The sequence below is a fragment of the Schistocerca cancellata genome, chromosome 5, assembly GCF_023864275.1.
Source record: "Schistocerca cancellata isolate TAMUIC-IGC-003103 chromosome 5, iqSchCanc2.1, whole genome shotgun sequence".
Classification (NCBI taxonomy): Eukaryota; Metazoa; Arthropoda; class Insecta; order Orthoptera; family Acrididae; genus Schistocerca; species Schistocerca cancellata.
Genome location: NC_064630.1, coordinates 451467671 through 451488695, shown reverse-complemented (window position 1 = coordinate 451488695; position 21025 = coordinate 451467671). Strand labels below are relative to the sequence as shown.

At 44.1% G+C, this 21025-nt stretch overlaps 1 protein-coding gene across 1 annotated transcript in view; it reads right to left on the bottom strand.

Moving 5' to 3' along the window:
* The window catches only part of LOC126188598 (hemicentin-2-like), a 1730700-nt gene that overhangs the window by 311327 nt on the left and 1398348 nt on the right, over positions 1 to 21025 (bottom strand). Inside the window, exon 9 of the mRNA XM_049930200.1 lies at positions 4333 to 4492. Coding sequence (XP_049786157.1) covers positions 4333 to 4492 — 160 coding nt within the window. The remainder of the gene's footprint in view (positions 1 to 4332; positions 4493 to 21025) is intronic.

Below are 21025 nucleotides of genomic sequence, written 5' to 3'. Positions count from 1 at the left end.
GCATGGGTTCAACAAGCCGTTGGAAGTATCCTGCAGAAATATTGAGCCATGCTGCCTCTATGACGGTTCATAATTTAGAACGTGTTGTCGGCGCAGGCTTTTGTGTACGAACTGACCTCTCCATTATCTCCCGTCAATATTCGATGGGATTTATGTCGGGCGATTTTGGTGGCCAAATTATTCGCTCGAATTGTCCAGAATGTTCTTCAAATTAATCGTGAACAATTGTGGCCTGGTAACACGACGAATTGGCATCCACAAAAATTCCAACTTAGTTTGGGAACTTGAAGTCCACGAATGGTTCCAAATGATCCCCACTTACAGTCTGTGATCGGTTCGCTTGTACCAGACGAGGCAGTCCATTCCAGTTAAACAAATACCATACTATTATGGAGCCACCACCAGCTTGCACAGTGTCTTGTTGACAGCTTGAGTCCACGGCTTTGTGTAGTCTGCGCCACACTCGAACCCTACCGTCAGCCCTTACCAACTGAACTCGGGACTCATCAGGCCAGGTCACCGTTTTTCAGAGACTAGGATCCAGTTGATACGGTCACAAGCACAGGAGGAGCGCTGCAGGTGATTTCGTGCTGATGGAAAAGGCATTCCCGACGGTTACGTTCATCATATGTCCCACATTGATTTCTACGGTTATTTAACGTGGTGCTGCTTGTCTGTTAACACTGACAACTCTAGGCAAACTCCGCAGCTCTCGGTCGTTAAATCAAGGTCGTCCGCTACAACGTTTTCCGAAGTGAGAGGCTTCCTTTTTTTTCGGGGGGGGGGGGGGGGGCTCATCAGGCTTCCAATTGGCTACAATTCCTCTTCTGTGCCGACCTCTTCATCTCAGAGTAGCACTTGCAACCTACGTCCTCAATTATTTGGTGGGTGTATTCCAATCTCTGTCTTCCTCTACAGTTTTTGCCCTTTACAGTTCCCTCTAGTACCATGGAAGTCATTTCCTCATCTCTTAACATATGTCCTATTATGCTGTCCCATCTCCTGATCAGTGTTTTGCACATATTCCTTTCCTCTCCGATTCTTCCGCAGCTCGTGGTCTAGGGGCTAGCGTTTCTGCCTCTGGATCACGGGGTTCCGGGTTCGATTCCCAGCCGGGTTGGGGATTTTCTCTGTCCAGGGACTGGGTGTTTGTGTTGTTCTCATCATTTCATCATCATCATCATTTGTGAGAGTGACTAGATTGAATTCTGAAATGAAAATAGACTTTATAAAAATTGGGACTTCGTATGGGCGCTGATGACCGCGCAGTTGAGCGCCCACAAACCAAACATCATCATCACCTCTTTGATTCTGCGCAGAGCCTCCTAATTCCATAGCTTATCAGTCGACCTAATTTTCAACATTCGTCCGTAGCATCACATCTCAAATGCTTCGATTCTCTTCTGTTCCAGTTTTCCCACAGTCCATGTTTCACTGCCATTCAATGCTGTACTCCAGAAGTACGTTCTTCGAAATTTCTTCCTCAAATTAAGGACTGTGTTTGATACTGCCACTGCTGGTCTGCTTTTGATGTCCTCCTTACTCCGTCCGTCATTGGTTATTTTACTGCCTAGGTAGCAGAATTCCTTAACTTCATCTACTTCGTGACCATCAATCTTGATGTTAAGTTTCTCGCTGTTCTCAATTCTGCTACTTCTCATTAATTTCTTCTTCTTTACTCTCAGTTCATATTCTGTACCCATTAGATTGTTCATTCTGTTCAGCAGATTATGTCATTCTTCTTCACTTTCACTCAGGATAGCAATGTCATTAGCGAATCATATCATTGATGTCCTTTCACCTTGGATTTTAATTCCGCTCCTGGACCTTTCTGTTATTTCCATCATTGCTTCTTCAATGTACAGTTTGAACAGTATGGGGTAAAGACTACATTCCTGTCTTACATCCTTTTTAATTCCAGCGCTTCATTCTTGGTCGTCCAGTCTTATTATTCCCTCTTCGCTTACCTCTATTTCTCTCACAATTTTCAACATCTTGCACGATTTTACATTGTTGAACGCTTTTCCGAAGTCGACAGATCCTATGAAAGTGTCTTTATTTTTCTTCTGTGTTGCCTCCATTATCAATCGCAACGTCAGAATTGCCTCTATGGTGACTTTTCTAAACTCAAACTGATCGTCATCTAGCACATCCTCAATTTTCTTTGCCATTATTCTGTATATTCTTTTGTCAGCAACTTTGATGCATGAGCTGTTAAGCTGATTCTATGATAATTCTCGCTCTTGTCAGTTCTTGCTGTCTTTGGAATAGTGTGGATGATATTTTTCCGAAAGTCAGACGATATGTCCCCAGACTCATACATTCTACACATCAACGTGAGTAGTCGTTTTGTTGAAACTTCCTCCAATGCTTTTATAACTTCTGATGGAATGTTATCTGCCCCTTCTGCCTTATTTGATCTTAAGTCCTCCAAAGCTCTTTTAAATTCTGGTTCTAATAATGGGTCCCTGTCTTTTCTAAATTGACTCGTGTTTCCTCTTTTATCATGCAAATCTTCCCTTTCATAGAGGCTTTCAATGTAATCTTTCCACCTATCCGCTCTCTCCACTGCATTTAGCTGTGGAATTCCCGTTGCCCTCGTAATATTACCGCTCTTGCTTTTGATGTCACCGAAGGTTGTTTTGAATTTCCTGTATGCCGAGTCTGTCCTCGCGTCAATCATTTCTTTCTCGATTTTTTCACATTTTTCGTGCAGCCATTTCATCTTAGCTTCCCTGCATTTCCTATTTATTTCGTTCCTCATCGACATGTATTTCTATATTCCTGAGTTTCCCAGAATATTTTTATACTTCCTTCTTTCATCGATCAAATGAAGTATTTCTTCTGTTACCCAAGGCTTCTTCACAGTCACCTTCTTTTACCTACGTTTTCTTTCCAACTTCTGTGATGGCCCGTTTTAGAGATGTCTATTCCTGTTCAATTGTACTGCCTATTGAGCTATTTCTTATTGCTGTCTCTATAGCCTTAGAGAACTTCAACCACATCTCGTCATTCCTTAGTGCTTTTGTATCCCACTTATTTGCGTATTGATTCTTCCTGACTAATAAACTTCAGCCTACTCTTAATCACCACTGTATTGTGATCTGAGTCAATATCTGCTCTTGAGTACGCTTTACAAACCAGTATCTGATTTCGGAATCTCTGTCTGACCATGATGTAATCTAAATGAAAGCTTCCCATTTCACCCGGCCTCTTCCAGGTATACCTCCTCCTCTTTTGACTCTTGAGCAGAGTATTTGCTATTACTAGCTGAAACTTGTTACAGAACTCAATTAGTCTTTCTCCTCTTTCATTCCTTGTCCCAAGCCCATAATCTGCTATAACCTTTTCTTCTACTCCTTCCCCTATAACTGCATTCCAGTCTCTCATGACTATTAAATTTTCGTCTCCCTTTACGTACTGTATTACCCTTTCAATATCCTCATATACTTTATCACTTCATCTTCAACTTGAGACGTCGGCATATGTACCTGAACTATCGTTGTCGGTGTTGGTTTGCTTTCGATTCTGATAAGAATATCCCTACCACTGAACTGTTCACAGTAACCCACTCTCTGCCAATCGAGGGAATGCCTGAAATGTGGTATTCTACGCTCACTCTTCACCCTGTGGATCTCGGAATATTGTATTCCCTAATGATTCCCTAATGATTTCCGCGTTGAAAGTTTTTAATTTCCGTAATGCGACCGTAATCAGGTCGGAAACCTTTACTTGAATCACCAGAGTAAAACTGACAGCTCCACCAACACACTTCTCCTTTAAACCTTGTGTACGCGATACTACCGTCATATGTGTATGTGAGTATCGCTATCTGATGACTTTTGCCACCTCAGTGTAAAAATTTCTGAGATTTTACAATTATTCCTCATTTGAAATTAAAGGTCTTTTGTCTTTGCCTTATTTGCAAAGGCCGTGCCATCCAAAATTTTTCATGAATATTGTGCAGAATTTTTAGCAATGTACAGCAATATATTTTTGTTCTTGGTGTTTTACGTTCTTCCTTAACACCTGCAACTTTTGCAACTCATAACGTTCATCGTCTTAATTGGCAAGACCCGTTGACCCTATGTTATTTAATCTGACCCAATAAAAATTTTAATTACATGTTCGAATAACGTGACTTTTTTTTTTTTTTGTCATTCTGTATCCGACTATCGAAATAATCCGCTGATTATTAACAAGGAGAACAAAGGATGTTGTTAAACACTGCAGACAATACACAGCTGCAAGAGAGAGAGTGCTTCGCTGTGGTGAACAGCGAGCACCTGCAGTCAGGCAGCCGCCCAGCCAGCAGCAGCGGGCGCTACTCACACTGGACCCTGAGTCGGAGCGGCGCGCTGCGCGTCTCCCCCTCCGAGTTGGCGGCGGCGCACGAGTAGTCGCCGTTGGAGGCGCGCGTCACCCCCAGCAGCAGCAGCGTCCTCAGCGACGTCACCACGCTGAACGAACTGTCGTTGCGCAGCAGGCGGTCCTGCGGGCAAACGGCGCGTTACCAAATCTATGCTGAGAGAAGTGTAATGCGGCTCAGATAATGCAAAACAAAATGAACCGTCCTCTTTCTCTACGACAGGTTCAGTGAGTCTGACTACAGGAACTTAGGCTACAAATACATACAAAGAGTTGCATTAGAAATAAGTAATCGCATGACGAATTTGGTCGAATCAGACAGCTGTTGTTGTTGTTGTTGTTGTTGTTGTTGTTGTTGTGGTCTCCGTTCCAAAGACTGGTTTGGTGCAGCTCTCCATGCTACTCTATTCTGTGCAAGACACTTCATCCTCAAGTAACTACTGCAACCTACATCCTTCTGAATCTGTTCACTGTAGTCATCTCTTGGTCTCCCTGTACGATTTTTGCCACCCACGCTTCCCTCCATTACTAAATTGGTGATCCCTCGACGCCGCAGAATGAGTCCTACCAACCGAACCCTTCTTCAAGTCAGGCTGTGCTGTCGGAAATATTTGCCTTTTGTAGTCAGATTGTACCACAAATTTCTCCCCAGTTCAATTCCGTACCTTCTCATTAGTTACGTGATCTACCCTTTTAATATTCAGCACTTTTCTGTGACACCACATTTCAAATTCTTCTGTTCTCTTCTTGTCTAAACTGTTTATCATCCACGTATCGTCTCCATACATGGCTATACTCCAAAGGTATACTTTCAGAAAGTACTTTCTATCTTAAATCTATACTCGATGTCCACAAATTTCTTTTTCTCAGAAACACATTCACTGTCATTGCCAATCTACAATTTATGTACTCTGTACTTCGGCGATCATCAGTTATTTTCCTACCCAAATAACAAAAGTCATCTACTACTTTAAGTGTCTCGTATCCTAATATAATCCCCTCAGTATCACCTGTTTAATTCGACTACATTCCATTATCCTCGTTCTGTTTTTGTCGATGTTCATCCTATATCCTCCTTTCAAGAAAAAGTCCATTCCGGCCTCAACTCCTCCTCTCAGTCGTTTACTGTCTCTGACAGAATTACAATGTCATCGGCAAACCTCAAAGATTTTATTTCTTCCCCTTGAACTTTAATTCCTACTAAAAAAATTTCTTTGATTTCCTTTACTGCTTGCTCACTGTACAGATTTAATAAGATCACGGATAGGCTACAACTCTGCCTCACTCCATTTCGTGTCCCTCTACTGTTACACCTGCCATCTGGTTTCTGTACAAATTGTAAGTAGCCTTTCGCTCCCTCTATTTTCCCCTTCCCACCTACAGAATTTTAAAGAGAGTATTCCAGTCAACATTGTCAAAAGCTTTCTCTAAGCCTACAAAGCTATAAACACAGGTTTGCCTTTCCTTACCCTATCTTCTACGATACGTCGCAAGGTCAGTATTGCCTCGCGTGTCCCTACATTCCTCCGAAATCGAAACTGATCTTCCCCGAGGCCGGCTTCTACCAGTTTTTCCATTCTTTTGTAAATGATTCGCGTTAGTATGTTGCAGTCGTGGTTTATTAAACTGATAGTTCCGTAATTTTCACACCTGTCAGCATATGCTTTTTTCGGATTTGGAATTATTATATTCGTCTTGAAGTCTGAGGGTATTTCCGGTTTCATACATCTCGCTCACCAGATGGAAGAGTTTTGTCGTGGATGGCTCTCTCAAGGCTACCAGTAGCTCTAACGGAATATTCTCTACTCCTGGGGCCTTCTTTTCACTTAAATCTTTCAGTGTTTTGTCAACTTCTTCAGATAGCTACAGGAGTGGAAAGAGACCGCTTTCTGCAATTCAAATTAAATTTGTAGTACTTCGCTCCCAAACCGTGAGCTGAACGCTGGAGCTGCCCTGTGACTAATCCCATAATGTGACGTAATGTAACATGTAATACCATGTCGCTATCAGCAATAGTAAAACAGCGGTATCTTACAAACAGAAGTCATCGTCCGTGAAGCGAATGAAGTACTGTATGCAATAAAATAATTACGAAATTCGGTCGTTAGGAGGCTGAGCCAAAAATCTGTAAAGTGGGAGGAGTTCGTTATTAAGGAACTAATGTTAAAGTGAAGTAATTTACGAGGAATACACCACTGTTTTGTAATAGTGCTTCAGAGTTTAACAAACTGCAGTCTGCATATTACAGTATGTAGTCAAGTTTTGAAAAATACGACTGGTATCCAAAATTAAAGAAACAAACGTAAATTATGCTAGGTTGCGTTTATTTTGCCACAAAACGATGTAACCAGGTGACAGCAAAGTAGAAACAATACAGCACGTAAACAACTGCAGCACGCATAACAGTAGACGAGAACGTTCTTCATATTTTCCAATAGATTTGTACACACATTCCGACAAGTGGTTTATTTGCTCACTATGTTGTGTGACGACCTATGGCAGCAACATAGGCCTGACAACGACCGAGCATGCTGTGAATGACGTGATAAGTGTCATGTTGAGGCAATAACGCCCATTCTTCCTGCGGAGCTGTTCGCAGGTCTTGGAGAAAGGTAGGTGGATGCTGCCGCGATGCAATCCGCATCCCAGAAATGCTCTACGGGATTCAAGTCGGGACAGCGAGCAGACTAGGTCATGCGTGCAGTATCTCCAGTTTCCAAGAAAACATCAGCCACTTGTGCCCTATGACGTCGAGCATTACCGTCGATCTGTACGAAGTCTGGACGCACAGAATCTCGCAACGACCATACATGAGATTCCTAGAACACGTCTCGATAGGTGACAGCAGTTACCCCTTTCCGGTTCACCCGCATAATTTCATGAGGAGATGTTCGAGTGATCAATATAATCCCTGCTTACGCCATTAGCGATGCTCCTCGATATCAGTCTCTTTCCACAATGTTCGGGTCTCGAAATGGTGTTCCACATTCCCTTGAGATATGAGTCCCTCGAGAACCATTCTCCAGATCAAATCGGAGGCCATCTGTGAAAAGAACATCGGTTCATTGTTCGACTGTTCATGTAGCATGTTGTCGACTCCACTCTAACGTCTTATGCTATAACGCATTGTATCGCACAGGGTCCGATTCTGGTCCCTCTTGTATTTAGTTTGTACACCAACAATACCGTCCGCCCCAATTAGCTGAATGGTCAGCGTGACGGATTGTCAATCATCTGTGCTCGGGTTCGATTTCCGGCTGGGCCGGGCAATTTTCTCCGCCAAGGGACTGGGTGTTGTGCTGTCCTCATCATCATCATCATCATATCATCCACATTGAGTTCAGGTCGCCGAAGTGGCGTCAAATTGAAAGACCGGCATCCGGCGAACGTTCTGCCCGACGGGGGGCCCTATCCATTCAATTAAATTAAAAAAAAAAATACAGCCTCCACTGATTCTGTAAGTGAGCTACATCGACGATCTCGCGAAACAAACTAGAAGCAGCACATTAGAAGAACGTAAACATACACCCACTAATGATCCAGAATTGCTCGACCAGTATTACAAGCTTTGAGACTTGGGCAAAGCCCTAACCAACAAAATGGCAAACAGAGAACTGAATACAATCTTCCGAAACAAAAAATTATGTCGACCTAATATTTGAGTGTGACTCTTGACAGATCCTTGACTTTAGGAAACACCTATAACCTGACAGGACACAAGTTAAAATCGATAAGTAACACATTAAGGACGATGGGCTGTTGCTAGCTTGGGATCACATGCCATACCGTCCTGCGTCTAGCAGCGTGGGTTAAAGGGCCGATTGTAACCCACTGATGCCTCTACGACGTTATCGAAGTGCGCGCAGTCTAGAGTGCTTTCTCTACTGCCATATCAATTCTCAGTTTAGTTCCAGTTACAGTCAGACTATCAGTTTTTCTTAAGCGTAAACATTAAACACTGAAACAGAGACTGAGAACTGACAGGACTGATAGACCTATTCGCTACATTTCAGTTCTTAGTATTCCTAAGTGTAAACAAGTGGATCATGCCCTAGTGCGTTTTTCATTTCTGTGCTCTTGAAAACTTTACACAGTGCACGTAAACAGTTGTCATTATGTCCAAGGGCTACGATTTTGTTATCGAGTTCATTGATATTTATAAAACTTTACGGTGTATGTGGAACAAACAGGGCGCATGCCATCACAATGCTAACAGTAGGGAGGTCGCTTACACTTTCCTATTACAGAAATACCAGGAATGCTATACAAAGGCAACAAGGATAGTGGTAAAATCCAAAAGTAATAGCCTGCGATCACCCTATAACAAAGAACTTAAAAAGGCTGAAGATGGTGAAATAAATGGAGCAGTAACTGGAGATGTATACAAACCATCCTATGGTTTTACGATCTCCTTTCGCTCACCAACCAAAAGCCGACTGTAACAAGTGTTGATACTACGCACCATTAGGAAGAAAACCAGGAAGCGTTAAGTACTTAAATAATCAAAGGTGCAGATACATTTTTATTTCACATTGCTACTTTCTTTGAAAAGCGTTTGTCTCCACCAGAAAAAAATTATCCAAAATATGTTTTTTGTACAGATTCATCTCGTCATTCAACTCGTCCTTCATTTACAAAATATTTCACAACCTTTTTTGGACATTATTTGGAATCATTACTAACATTCCCACTGCCGGTGTCATTTCGCAGATTTACTAGCCATTGCACTTCAATAATCTCATCTGAATTCATATCATCTAGATTGCGTGTAATGTGTCAATGTCAGATCGCTTTAATAAGAAAATGTGAATTCAACAACATGTCAAGACGAGGATACTCTCACGTTATACGTCTTTCAAATTTATAGCAGAATGGAATTCTAAATCTATTTGGCAATATGCCAAACGCATATTCGACAAATCTTCTAGCCCTAGTATTTTGTACTTCAAGACCAACTGATCGTAATTCAACTACTACGAATAAAATTGTTTAAAAAGTTTCGCATTAATCCCCGCACTAGCTTTTGGATTTCCGTCAGGGGGTAGCTGCAAACTGCTGGTAGTTAGTTGTTCGTAAAACTTAGTTTTGATAATTACGCCCCCATCTGATATAGTTTCATTTCTTCCTACATCACACAAGTTCCTAATTCGAATCCACAACAGCCATGAGAATAATATTATGAAACTTCTTGTAATTCCACAACAGTGATACACTTCCTGCAGGTGTAATTATGCCAAAATGTATGCCATTAACAACTCCTAGACAATGCGGAAACAGCCAACTACACTCCTGGAAATTGAAATAAGAACACCGTGAATTCATTGTCCCAGGAAGGGGAAACTTTATTGACACATTCCTGGGGTCAGATACATCACATGATCACACTGACAGAACCACAGGCACATAGACACAGGCAACAGAGCATGCACAATGTCGGCACTAGTACAGTGTATATCCACCTTTCGCAGCAATGCAGGCTGCTATTCTCCCATGGAGACGATCGTAGAGATGCTGGATGTACTCCTGTGGAACGGCTTGCCATGCCATTTCCACCTGGCGCCTCAGTTGGACCAGCGTTCGTGCTGGACGTGCAGACCGCGTGAGACGACGCTTCATCCAGTCCCAAACATGCTCAATGGGGGACAGATCCGGAGATCTTGCTGGCCAGGGTAGTTGACTTACACCTTCTAGAGCACTTTGGGTGGCACGGGATACATACGGACGTGCATTGTCCTGTTGGAACAGCAAGTTCCCTTGCCGGTCTAGGAATGGTAGGACGATGGGTTCGATGACGGTTTGGATGTACCGTGCACTATTCAGTGTCCCCTCGACGATCACCAGTGGTGTACGGCCAGTGTAGGAGATCGCTCCCCACACCATGAAGCCGGGTGTTGGCCCTGTGTGCCTCGGTCGTATGCAGTCCTGATTGTGGCGCTCACCTGCACGGCGCCAAACACGCATACGACCATCATTGGCACCAAGGCAGAAGCGACTCTCATCGCTGAAGACGACACGTCTCCATTCGTCCCTCCATTCACGCCTGTCGCGACACCACTGGAGGCGGGCTGCGCGATGTTGGGGCGTGAGCGGAAGACGGCCTAACGGTGTGCGGGACAGTAGCCCAGCTTCATGGAGACGGTTGCGAATGGTCCTCGCCGATACCCCAGGAGCAACAGTGTCCCTAATTTGCTGGGAAGTGGCGGTGCGGTCCGCTACGGCACTGCGTAGGATCCTACGGTCTTGGCGTGCATCCGTGCGTCGCTGCGGTCCGGTCCGAGGTCGACGGGCACGTGCACCTTCCGCCGACCACTGGCGACAGCATCGATGTACTGTGGAGACCTCACGCCCCACGTGTTGAGCAATTCGGCGGTACGTCCACCCGGCCTCCCGCATGCCCACTATACGCCCTCGCTCAAAGTCCGTCAACTGCACATACGGTTCACGTCCACGCTGTCGCGGCATGCTACCAGTGTTAAAGACTGCGATGGAGCTCCGTATGCCACGGCAAACTGGCTGACACTGACGGCGGCGGTGCACAAATGCTGCGCAGCTAGCGCCATTCGACGGCCAACACCGCGGTTCCTGGTGTGTCCGCTGTGCCGTGCGTGTGATCATTGCTTGTACAGCCCTCTCGCAGTGTCCGGAGCAAGTATGGTGGGTCTGACACACCGGTGTCAATGTGTTCTTTTTTCCATTTCCAGGAGTGTATGATGAAAACCCCCAGCAACTTTTCTCCGCTCGAATTCATTTCGCTGAAACTAGAGCAAAGACAAACATTGAAAACAGTTACGCGATAACATGCACACGTGGTTTAGGGATCGCTGGCACTGAAGCTCGGCGTGTTAGGTCAGAGGGTTAGCTGCCCTCTGTAACAAAAAACTGAGTTAATGGATAAACGAGAAACTTGAATAAGCGTCATGGCACGTCCGCCTCGAACACGTACGAACAAAATGAGATAAAAAAGTAAAAAAAGGGCGGTAGCGTCTTTTATTAGTAATCAAGACGTCATTGGTCCCAGGTTCGAAACACGCCACCGTTTACATTTTTATCAGTAATCAGCATTGGCGGCCACAGTTCTCGGCCATGAGAAGTCACCCACATTCTGCCAACGGCCTTGTCAAACAGGGTGCAAGTGGACAGATGTTCAGGGCACTGTCTTGTCCTTAGTGTGGGAAACTGCCCCTGTAGGCGGAAGAATCAGCACTGATCGACGGCCTCAGCATTCAGAAGGGAACGGAAACCACTGCACCAAAGACTCTTCATGTGCATCCACAGGACATGTGGCCAGTAATTGAAAAACTGTCATGACCATCTCACCATTGGCGAAAGATTCCGCAATAGTCCCCCATTCGGCTGCGGTTCTAGGCGCTTCAGTCTGGAACCGCGTGACCGCTACGGTCGCAGGTTCGAATCCTGCCTCGGGCATGGATGTGTGTGATGTCCTTAGGTTAGTTATGTTTAAGTAGTTCTGAGTTTTAGGGGACTGATAACCACAGATGTTAAGTCCCATAGTGCTCAGAGCCATTTGAACCATTTTTCCCCCATTCGGATCTCTGGGAGGGGCCTGGCAAAGGAGGGATGAGCATGAGAAAAAGATTGAATAACGAACGAAAGGATAACGTTCTGCGAGCCGGGGCGTGGAATGTCAGAAGCCTGAACGTAGTAGGGAAGATACAAAATCTGTAAAGGGAAATGCAAATGTTCAGTTTAGATGTAGTACGGATCAGTGAAGTGAAGTGGAAAGAAGACAAGGATTTCTGGAAGGATGAGTATAGGATAATATCAGCAGCAGCAGAAAATGGTCTAACGGGAGAAAAACAACACCGACAACGATAGTTCAGTTATACATGCCGACATCTCAAGCTAAAGACGTAAAGATAGAGAAAGTATATGAGAATATGGAAGAGTCATACAGTACGTCAAGGGAACTGAAAAACTAATTGTCATGGGGGACTGGAACGCAGTTGTAGTGGGAAAGCAGAACAAATAGCTACATGGAGTATGCGCTTGGGACAAGGAATGAGAGAGACGAAAGACTAACTGAGTTCGGTAATAAACTTCAGCTAGTAATAGCGAATATACTGTTCAAGAATCACAAGAGGAGGATGTGTACTTGGAAAAGGCAGGATGATACGGAAAGATTTCAGTTAGATTACATCATGGACAGACAAAGATTCCGAAGTCAGATACTGAATTGTAAGGCATACCCAGGAAAAGATGCAGATTCTGATCATAATGTTGTAGTGATGAAGAGTAGGCTGAAGTTTAAGAGATTAGTGAAGAAGAATGAATATGCAAAGAAGTGGGATTCCGAAGTACTGTGGAATGACGAGATGAGCTTGAAGTTTTCTGAGGCTATAGATACAGCATAAGGAATAGCTCAGTAGGCAGTACAGTTGAAGGGGATTGGACATGTCTAAATATGGCAATCACAAAAGTTGTAAGGAAAAACATAGCAATAATGAAGACAACTGCGAAGAAACCATGTTTACCATACGAAGAACTATTATTGATCGCTCAAAGAAGAAAGTGCAAAAAATTTAGGAATACAGAAGTACAAGTCACTGAGGAATAAAATAAGTATGCAGTGGTGGGAAGCCAAGACGAAATGCCTGCATGGATAAGGAAATCAAAAAAGAAGTCACTGTCTGAAGGACCGACTCAGCGTATAGGAAGGTCAAAATAACGTTCGGTGAATTTAAAAGCAAGGGTGGTAACATTAAGAGTGTAACAGAAATTCCCCTGTTAAAAGCAGAGGGGAAAGCGGGTATGTTGAAAGGGTACGTTGAAGACCTTTATGAGGGGGAAGATTTGTCTGATGTGATGGAAGACGAAACAGGAGTAGATTTAGGAGGGAAAGGGGATCCAATACTGTAATCAGAATTTAAGAGAGCTTTGGAGGATTTAAGATAAAAAAGAAAGAGGTGTTAAATAATATTCCATCAGAATTTCTAAAATCATTGGGGGATTGGCAACAAAACGACAATTCACAGTGATGAGTAGAATGTATTAGTCAGGCGAAACACCATCTGCCTTTCGGAAAAAATTCATCCACACAATTCCGAAGACTGCAAGGGGTAACAAGTGCGTGAATTATCGTACAATCAGTTTAACAGCTCATGCTTCAAAGTTGCTGACAAGAATAATGTACAGAAGAATGGAAAAAAAATTGAGGATGTGTTAGATAACGATCAATTTGGCGTTACAAAAGGAAAAGTCATCAGAGAGCCAATTCTGACGTTGCGGTTGATAATGGAGGCAACACTGAAGAAAAATCAAGACATTTTCATAGGATCGGTCGACTTGGAAAAAGCGTTCGACGGTGTAAAATCGTGCAAGATGTTAGAAATTCTGAGGGAAATAGTGGTAAGCTACAGGGACAGACGGGTAATATACAATAAGTACAAGATGTAAGGAGGAATAATGCAAGTGGACGGCCAAGAACGAACTTCTCGGATTAAAAAGGGTTTAAGACATGGAATTGGTCTTTCGCCCCTACTGTTCAATCTCTGCATCGAGGAAGCAATGATGAAAATAAAAGAAAGGTTAAGGAATGGAATTAAAATTCGTGGTGATAGGATGTCAATGATACGATACGCTGATGACATTGCTATCCTGAGTGAAATTGAAGAAGAATTACATGATCTGCTGAACGGAATAAATTGAGAGTAAATGGAATAAAGACGAAAGTAATGATAAATAGCAGAAATGAGAATAGAGAGAGAGTTGACATCAGGGTTGATGGTCACAAAGTAGTTGAAGGCAGCAAAATAACCCGTGACGGACGGAGCAAGGAAGACACCAAAAACAGACTAGCAATGGCAAAAAGGGCATTCTTGGCCGAGAGACGTCTCCTAGTATCGAATATCGGCCTTAATCTGAGAAATAAACTTCTGAGAATGTACGTCTGGAATACTACGTTTTATGGTAGTGAAGCATGAACTGTCGGAAAACGAACAGAAGAGAATGGAACCATTTGAGATGTGGTGTTACAGATGAATGTTGAAAATTATGTGGGCTTATGAGGTACGGAATTAGGAGGCCATGCGCAGAGTCGGAGAGGAAAGAAATAAGCGGAAAACACTGACAAGGAGAAGGGGCAGGATGATAGGACATCTGTTACGACATGAGGGAATAACTTCCATGGTAGTAGAGGGAGCTGTAGAGGGCAAAAACAGTAGAGGAAGACAGAGATTGGAATACATCCGGCAAATAATTGAGGACGTGGGTTGCAAGTGCTACTCTGAGACGAAGACGTTGGCGCAGGAGAGGAATTCGCCGCGCGGGATTAGCTGAGCGGTCTCAGGCGCTGCAGTCATGGACTATGCGGCTGGTCCCGGCGGAGGTTCGAGTCCTCCCTCGGGCATGTGTGTGTGTGTGTTTGTCCTTAGGATAATTTAGATTAAGTAGTGCGTAAGCTTAAGGACTGATGACGTTAGCAGTTAAGTCCCATAAGATTTCACACACGTTTTTCAGGAGAGGAATTCTTGGCGGTCGCTTCAAACCAGTCAGAAGACTGATGACTAAAATAAATGCCATTTTCTCTATAAATTAGTAATGACTTTAGTTTTATTTAATTTCTTTTTAATTTCAGGAGAACTCGTAGCCCGACAGTGAAAAAGATGGAGATGTTGATGAATGTTCTGTAGAAGGTCAATCGTCATTTCAAGAATTTACAAGACTCGCACCATCTCCATCATCAGGGAGCGATCGATCGATGGGAAGCAAACGGTAGTAAAAAGATCTAAGTTCCTTCACACAAGGAAGTGCTACAGTTTGTGGCCGAGTGGCTGTAAAACGCTGACGACATACCAGTATGAAAACATGACTGCTTTGGAAAGCATATTGCCGATGAATTGAATCATATGCTTCCAGAAATGGTACCAAAAAAAAAAAAAAAAAAAAAAAATGGCTCTGAGCACTATGGGACTTAACTTCTGTGGTCATCAGTCCCCTAGAACTTAGAACTACTTAAACCTAACTGACCTAAGGACATCACACACATCCATGCCCGAGGCAGGATTCGAACCTGCGACCGTAGCGGTCACGCGGTTCCAAACTGAAGCGCTTAGAAACGTACGGCCACACCGGCCGGCAGAAATAGTACCTTATGTGAAGAAACGTACAACCCTTGCTATATTTGAGGGGCATATGAAACCCTTGAATGCATTTTCATCAATAGTAACCCCGTAGGTGTTCGACCGACCACAGAGCCACTTGTCGACACCGTAGCTATAACAAAATTATTTTTCGATGCCACTGTCAACACTGGATATTCTTCAACGTCGCAAGCATCCCAGGCCTTTTAACCCCTCTTTGTCCCTAATGGAAGGCCAATTTTCCACGTATATGCCACCTCCAGCAATGCAAGGACACTCTATGTCTGTTGAAGACTACGTTTCGTAATTTGCTGACAAATAATGTGCTTACTTGCACAAAAAATTTGATTTAGTAACAAGTGTTTACTTTCAGCATTATCTCCGAATTAAAACCTTAACGTGTAACGTACCTTTATACGGGGTGGTCAGAAAATGTTTGAAATGCTTGTATGATGTTGCAGGCTGGGCTGTACTGAGACATCTACATCTACATCTACAAACATACTCTGCAAACCATCAAACGGTGCGTGGCGGAGGGTACCTCGTACCACAACTAGCATCTTCTCTCCCTGTTCCACTCCCAAACAGAACGAGGGAAAAATGACTGCCTACATGCCTTAATCTCTCTTATCCTATCTTTGTGGTCTTTCCGCGAAATGTAAGTTGGCGGCAGTAAAATTGTACTGCAGTCAGCCTCAAATGCTGAGACATAAATTTTAAGAAAACAGTTCGATACGTTGCACTGTTACGACTTATTTACCATTGACGTTAGCCAGTCGGGGCGTCGTGCACTCACATTCAAGCGGCCTGCGGGAGGCGGTATTGCCCAATGAGTGCTTCGTTTGGTTACCTAAAACTTGGCTTTGCACGCGACGACCTGATTGGCTAACTTCAATGCTAAATAACCCGATAACGGCGCTACGTATCGTATTTTTTTCTTAACGTTCATGGGCTTCCACTTACCAAAAATCCCATGTCACACTTAGCCGACCATGAGGAATAATAGCTTCCCTCATGATGGTATCTTACTTTTGCATAATAGGCATCACAAGGTGTAATAATAGGATACAAGGATCCTCATTCATCCGTAAATAATTCAACGAATCACCTGGTCCTAAGCAAAGTTCCTTCATTAAATTTACATGTGACAATGAATTTCTTTTAAGGACCAAAGTTTTACTACATTTAACTCTTTTCTTCCGATCTTTCTTCAGCATGGCTATCACGATGAGACAGTGTTCATCCTTGAATTATGATATTACCACATATGTACACTTACCTAAAGCAACTTAATTGAAGTTAAACTCGTCAGCACTCTGTTCGGAGATACAAAGAACTGAAACGACTGAGAACAGTGATGAAACTGAACGGAGCGCGTCATAAAAAATCTACATCCCAGCTGAAACAAAATTAGAACAGAAACTGAAACTGAACTGAGACATGATACGTGTTATGGCGTAAAGTCAACCGCCGGCACGCTAGTCGCGAATGACAGAGCAGACAAGGCACTGACAAGACGTCAGCCATTTACACACTGACCAACCTCTCAGCGATTTAGGATTGTCTATAGTGATGAAAATTGCTGACTTTTTACTTGTATGCCGCCATTTGCTTTCGACATATCTGTATAATTGCAAAGTTAATTATTGTCTTTCTTCATTTTGTAATAAAAATCATTAATACGATTCGTTAAAATGTTGTCTAGCGATCCATATAAGCAGGTTTCCTTAACGCCCCATATTTGACGACGAGCAAGGAGACATAATTTGGTGAGGAAGAGGTTGATAAGAACCCAGAGCCTAGATGCCACTGTTTTCTTTTGTTGCGACCTTTTGTATTTTGCTGGGGCCTTAATTCTACCTTCTCGTCCCTTGCTCGTGACTGGCCCATTGGGCAGCAACAGCCCACGCACACTATGCCACGTAAACAGTTATCTGAAAGTTGAACAGAATTAAGTCATGCCCTCGGTTCTATTCACAGCACAAACGCCACGATTCCCCGTCTGGAGAAGCACAGTGTTTGCTTGTGGCAAGAATGGTCACGTGGAATCCATAAGTTTGCAACGGAACAAACATAAGAATTATGCCCACTCACGAAAATCTAGTCACACGGCCCATGTAATCAATGTAGTGTTTTCACGTGTTTTCAACGCCTGCTGCCAGCATTAGCAAAACTTGCAAATGAATAATTTCTTCAGTGCTCCGCCCGTCTAACAAACTTTTTGTTCATTTGCAACTTTATTTAGTGGAAAACACGTGAAATTTCAATTGGACATGGATGCCGCTGTTACACTGCTAAAATACATTCGCACATCTCGGCCTCACTCATTGCATTGCATAAAAAACTCTGTAGTGCTCTGATACTCTGCACGTGGGAATAGCCTCATTACACGGTAAGGAGTGATCGTCGTTCAGAATGACAGTGGACAGTCACGGGTGTTGCTCCCAAAAGCTTTGCAAAAAGAAGTGTTGCAGTTACTTCACCAAGGACACTGGGGGATTGTTCCTACGAAACAGTTGGCGCGTCGACACTGTACTTGGCAGGGTATGGACACCTAAATAGAACAGAAGCGTCACAGTGTCACGCATGTGCGGGAAATCAGTCCACTCCACCACACAGATTCTCTGCTTGGCCTAAGTCGCTATGTGTGCACATAGACTTCGTGGCACATTTTTGGAACACTCATTGGTTGACTGTGGTGTACCAATGAACTCTACAATGTCAAGTAGCACAATTCAGGCGTTGTCGTCTATTTTTTGCCTCGAAGGTTCGCCTGAAGTCATAGGGTCGGACAACGGCCCTCAGTTCACGTTAAATGAATGTGAAACATTCTATGAACACAATGGCATACAACATCTAAGTACGAGTGCACCCTTCCATCCACAGTTCAACGGCGAAGCGGAAAGTTTTGTCAGAACCTTCAAGCAGCAGATGACGAAACTTCGTACCGCACACGCCAGGGATCAAGCACTGCAACTGTTTCTCGTCTCCTATCGTTCGCATCCACGAGATGGACACCACCGGCGGAATTGTTTCACGGCCGTCACCATAGGTATATCCTCCACCTGCTCCCACCTCCTCGGCATCCGGAGCCGAAGGAAGGCTGAAAGTATCACCTTGTGCCCCATGATATAGTGTTTTTCAGGGCTAAAGCGGCAGCAGACGGTGGGCGCGAGGCGAGACCCTTCGTCGACTTAGCGCATGCATGTATCTAATTTCAGACTCAGACTGATTATAGCGCACCGGCCGGAGTGGCCGAGCGGTTAAAGGCGCTACAGTCTGGAACCGCACGACCGCTACGGTCGCAGGTACGAATCCTGCCTCGGGCATGGATATGTGTGATGTCCTTAGGTTAGTTAGGTTTAAGTAGTTGTAAGTCCTAGGGGACTTATGACCACAGCAGTTGAGTCCCATAGTGCTCAGAGCCGTTTGAACCATTTGATTATAGCGCCGACATCACAATCAAACTCGTCACTGTCATGTGCACAGTGATCCTTCCTTATCTCTTCCCCAGTTTCATGAATCCCGAGGACAGCGCGGCCACAGCAGCCATCGGAGGGCGTCATCACGACATCGCGGGACTATCCCATGGAGACGGAACCTTTGCTAGTCCTACCGATGGAGCTGGACCCGCCGACGCCGTAGCAGCCGACGTCATCGACGTCGTTCTATGGGCCTCAGGAGGTGGATGCGTACCCTTCTGGGCGTTTTCAGGGGAACGTCTCCACCGTAGCGAAGGCTGGATGGCCGGGTGCGACCGGAAGCCTGACGTCGCCTGCAGCCACAGTTTCCGGCCCATCGCAGCGTCCACGCTCCTGCCTCCCCTCTCGTTGGCGTGCTCCTTATACGACGATGGTCAGTCGCTTTGGTGGCAGGAATGTTACGGCGTAAGGTCAAGCGCCGACAAGCCAGTCGGGAAGGATAGAGCAGACAAGCCTGTGAGAAACATCAGCTGACCGACCCTCTCCAGGACGACAAAGCGACAGCAGCGGCTACTATGTGAAGAGGGCATAAGCGCCACGACCGACTGGCGACCCCCCCCCCCCCCCCCCCTGAGTTGAATAGTAGCTTCAACATTAGGCACCCATATAGCAGCGACTTGGAATTGTCTATACTGAAGAAAATCGCTTGTTTTGAAAGTCGCCCTTTCCTTGCGATACATCTGTGTCACTGCAAAGGTTTGTCTCTTTTCATTTTGTAATAAAACTCATGAACACCTATTGTTCGAATGTTGTCTAGCGATCCGAGTGAACATGTTTCCTAGACGCCCCATTATTGACGACGAGCAAAGAGACATAATAATACGAAAGTCTAATTGGCCCTTAATAGGGGATTCCGAGACCGTGGGAGCCAAACTGTCCTGTCTAGAACCTAGTACTGCGGCAGCGATGCAGTAATCACGAGCAGTAGCTAGCTATTATCGATTATTTTTGTGGTGACGATTGTGGTATCTCCACAATGGCCGTTCCTTAACTTCAACATTAACGCAAGTACGATTTATAACATTAAAAGTTATTTGCTGCAGGTAAAACCACATTAGTCTGTGTAATTAGACCGCGACAGGGCCTGTATGAAACAACTTTGCACCGCGTGTCTCCATTCGGGGAGACAAGAAATAAACTTCCGAACTACTCCCTGTTTTAACGCTAAATCACAAATGTCAAACAACGAAGACCAAGCCCTCTTTTTAAACACTATAAACAACATTCTGTGTATGAAAGAATCGAGGCTGTAAATTATTATGTCATACTTCTTATTTCTTCTAAACACAATTTTAAAAAATGGTTCAAATGGTTCTGAGCACTATGGGACTTAACATCTGAGGTCATCAGTCCCCTAGAACTTAGAACTACTTAAACCTAACTAACCTAAGGACATCACACACATCCATACCCTAGGCAGGATTCGAACCTGCGACCGTAGCGGTTGCGCTGTTCTAGACTGAAGCGCGTAGAACCACTTGGCCACAACAGCCGGCGCACATTTTCCGACAACGCAACACGTTTCCCATCTACTTCATAAGCTTAAGATTCCTGATGGAACATACTGTACGGTCGAAACCTTCACCAGCAAAAACCTGCTCTTACGAAGTAGTCGCCATTTATCTGTTGTATCCAACACTCTCAACAAGCGAGAAAAAGCATCCTGTTAGTGCTATTCAGCTCGCCAGTACTACGGTATATCAACGGTGATATAAGGGTGAAGATGACGCTACTGTCAAAGCTTCTCACTGAAGGTAATAGGGAAAATATGTATGTGTGATAGTTATTCTCACACCAAACTTATGATTTTATCACTTTGTTCCACATAATTTATTAACAGATGGTTTTAAAAAATTTCTCTACAAACATCGTTACGACGAAAATTCCAAACACCAAGTTTGTCAGTGGCATTAAGAATACTTCCTGATCGTAAACTAAGGCACTTGTGGCCATTTCCTTTCAGTCCCTTGGTGACAATTTATGTCCCTGTAAAATCAGGTGTAATGCGATCAGATACTTCAGTTTCCGTAAGAGTTCGACGCAGGTTATCGGAAAGATGCTTTGCTGATAACACTC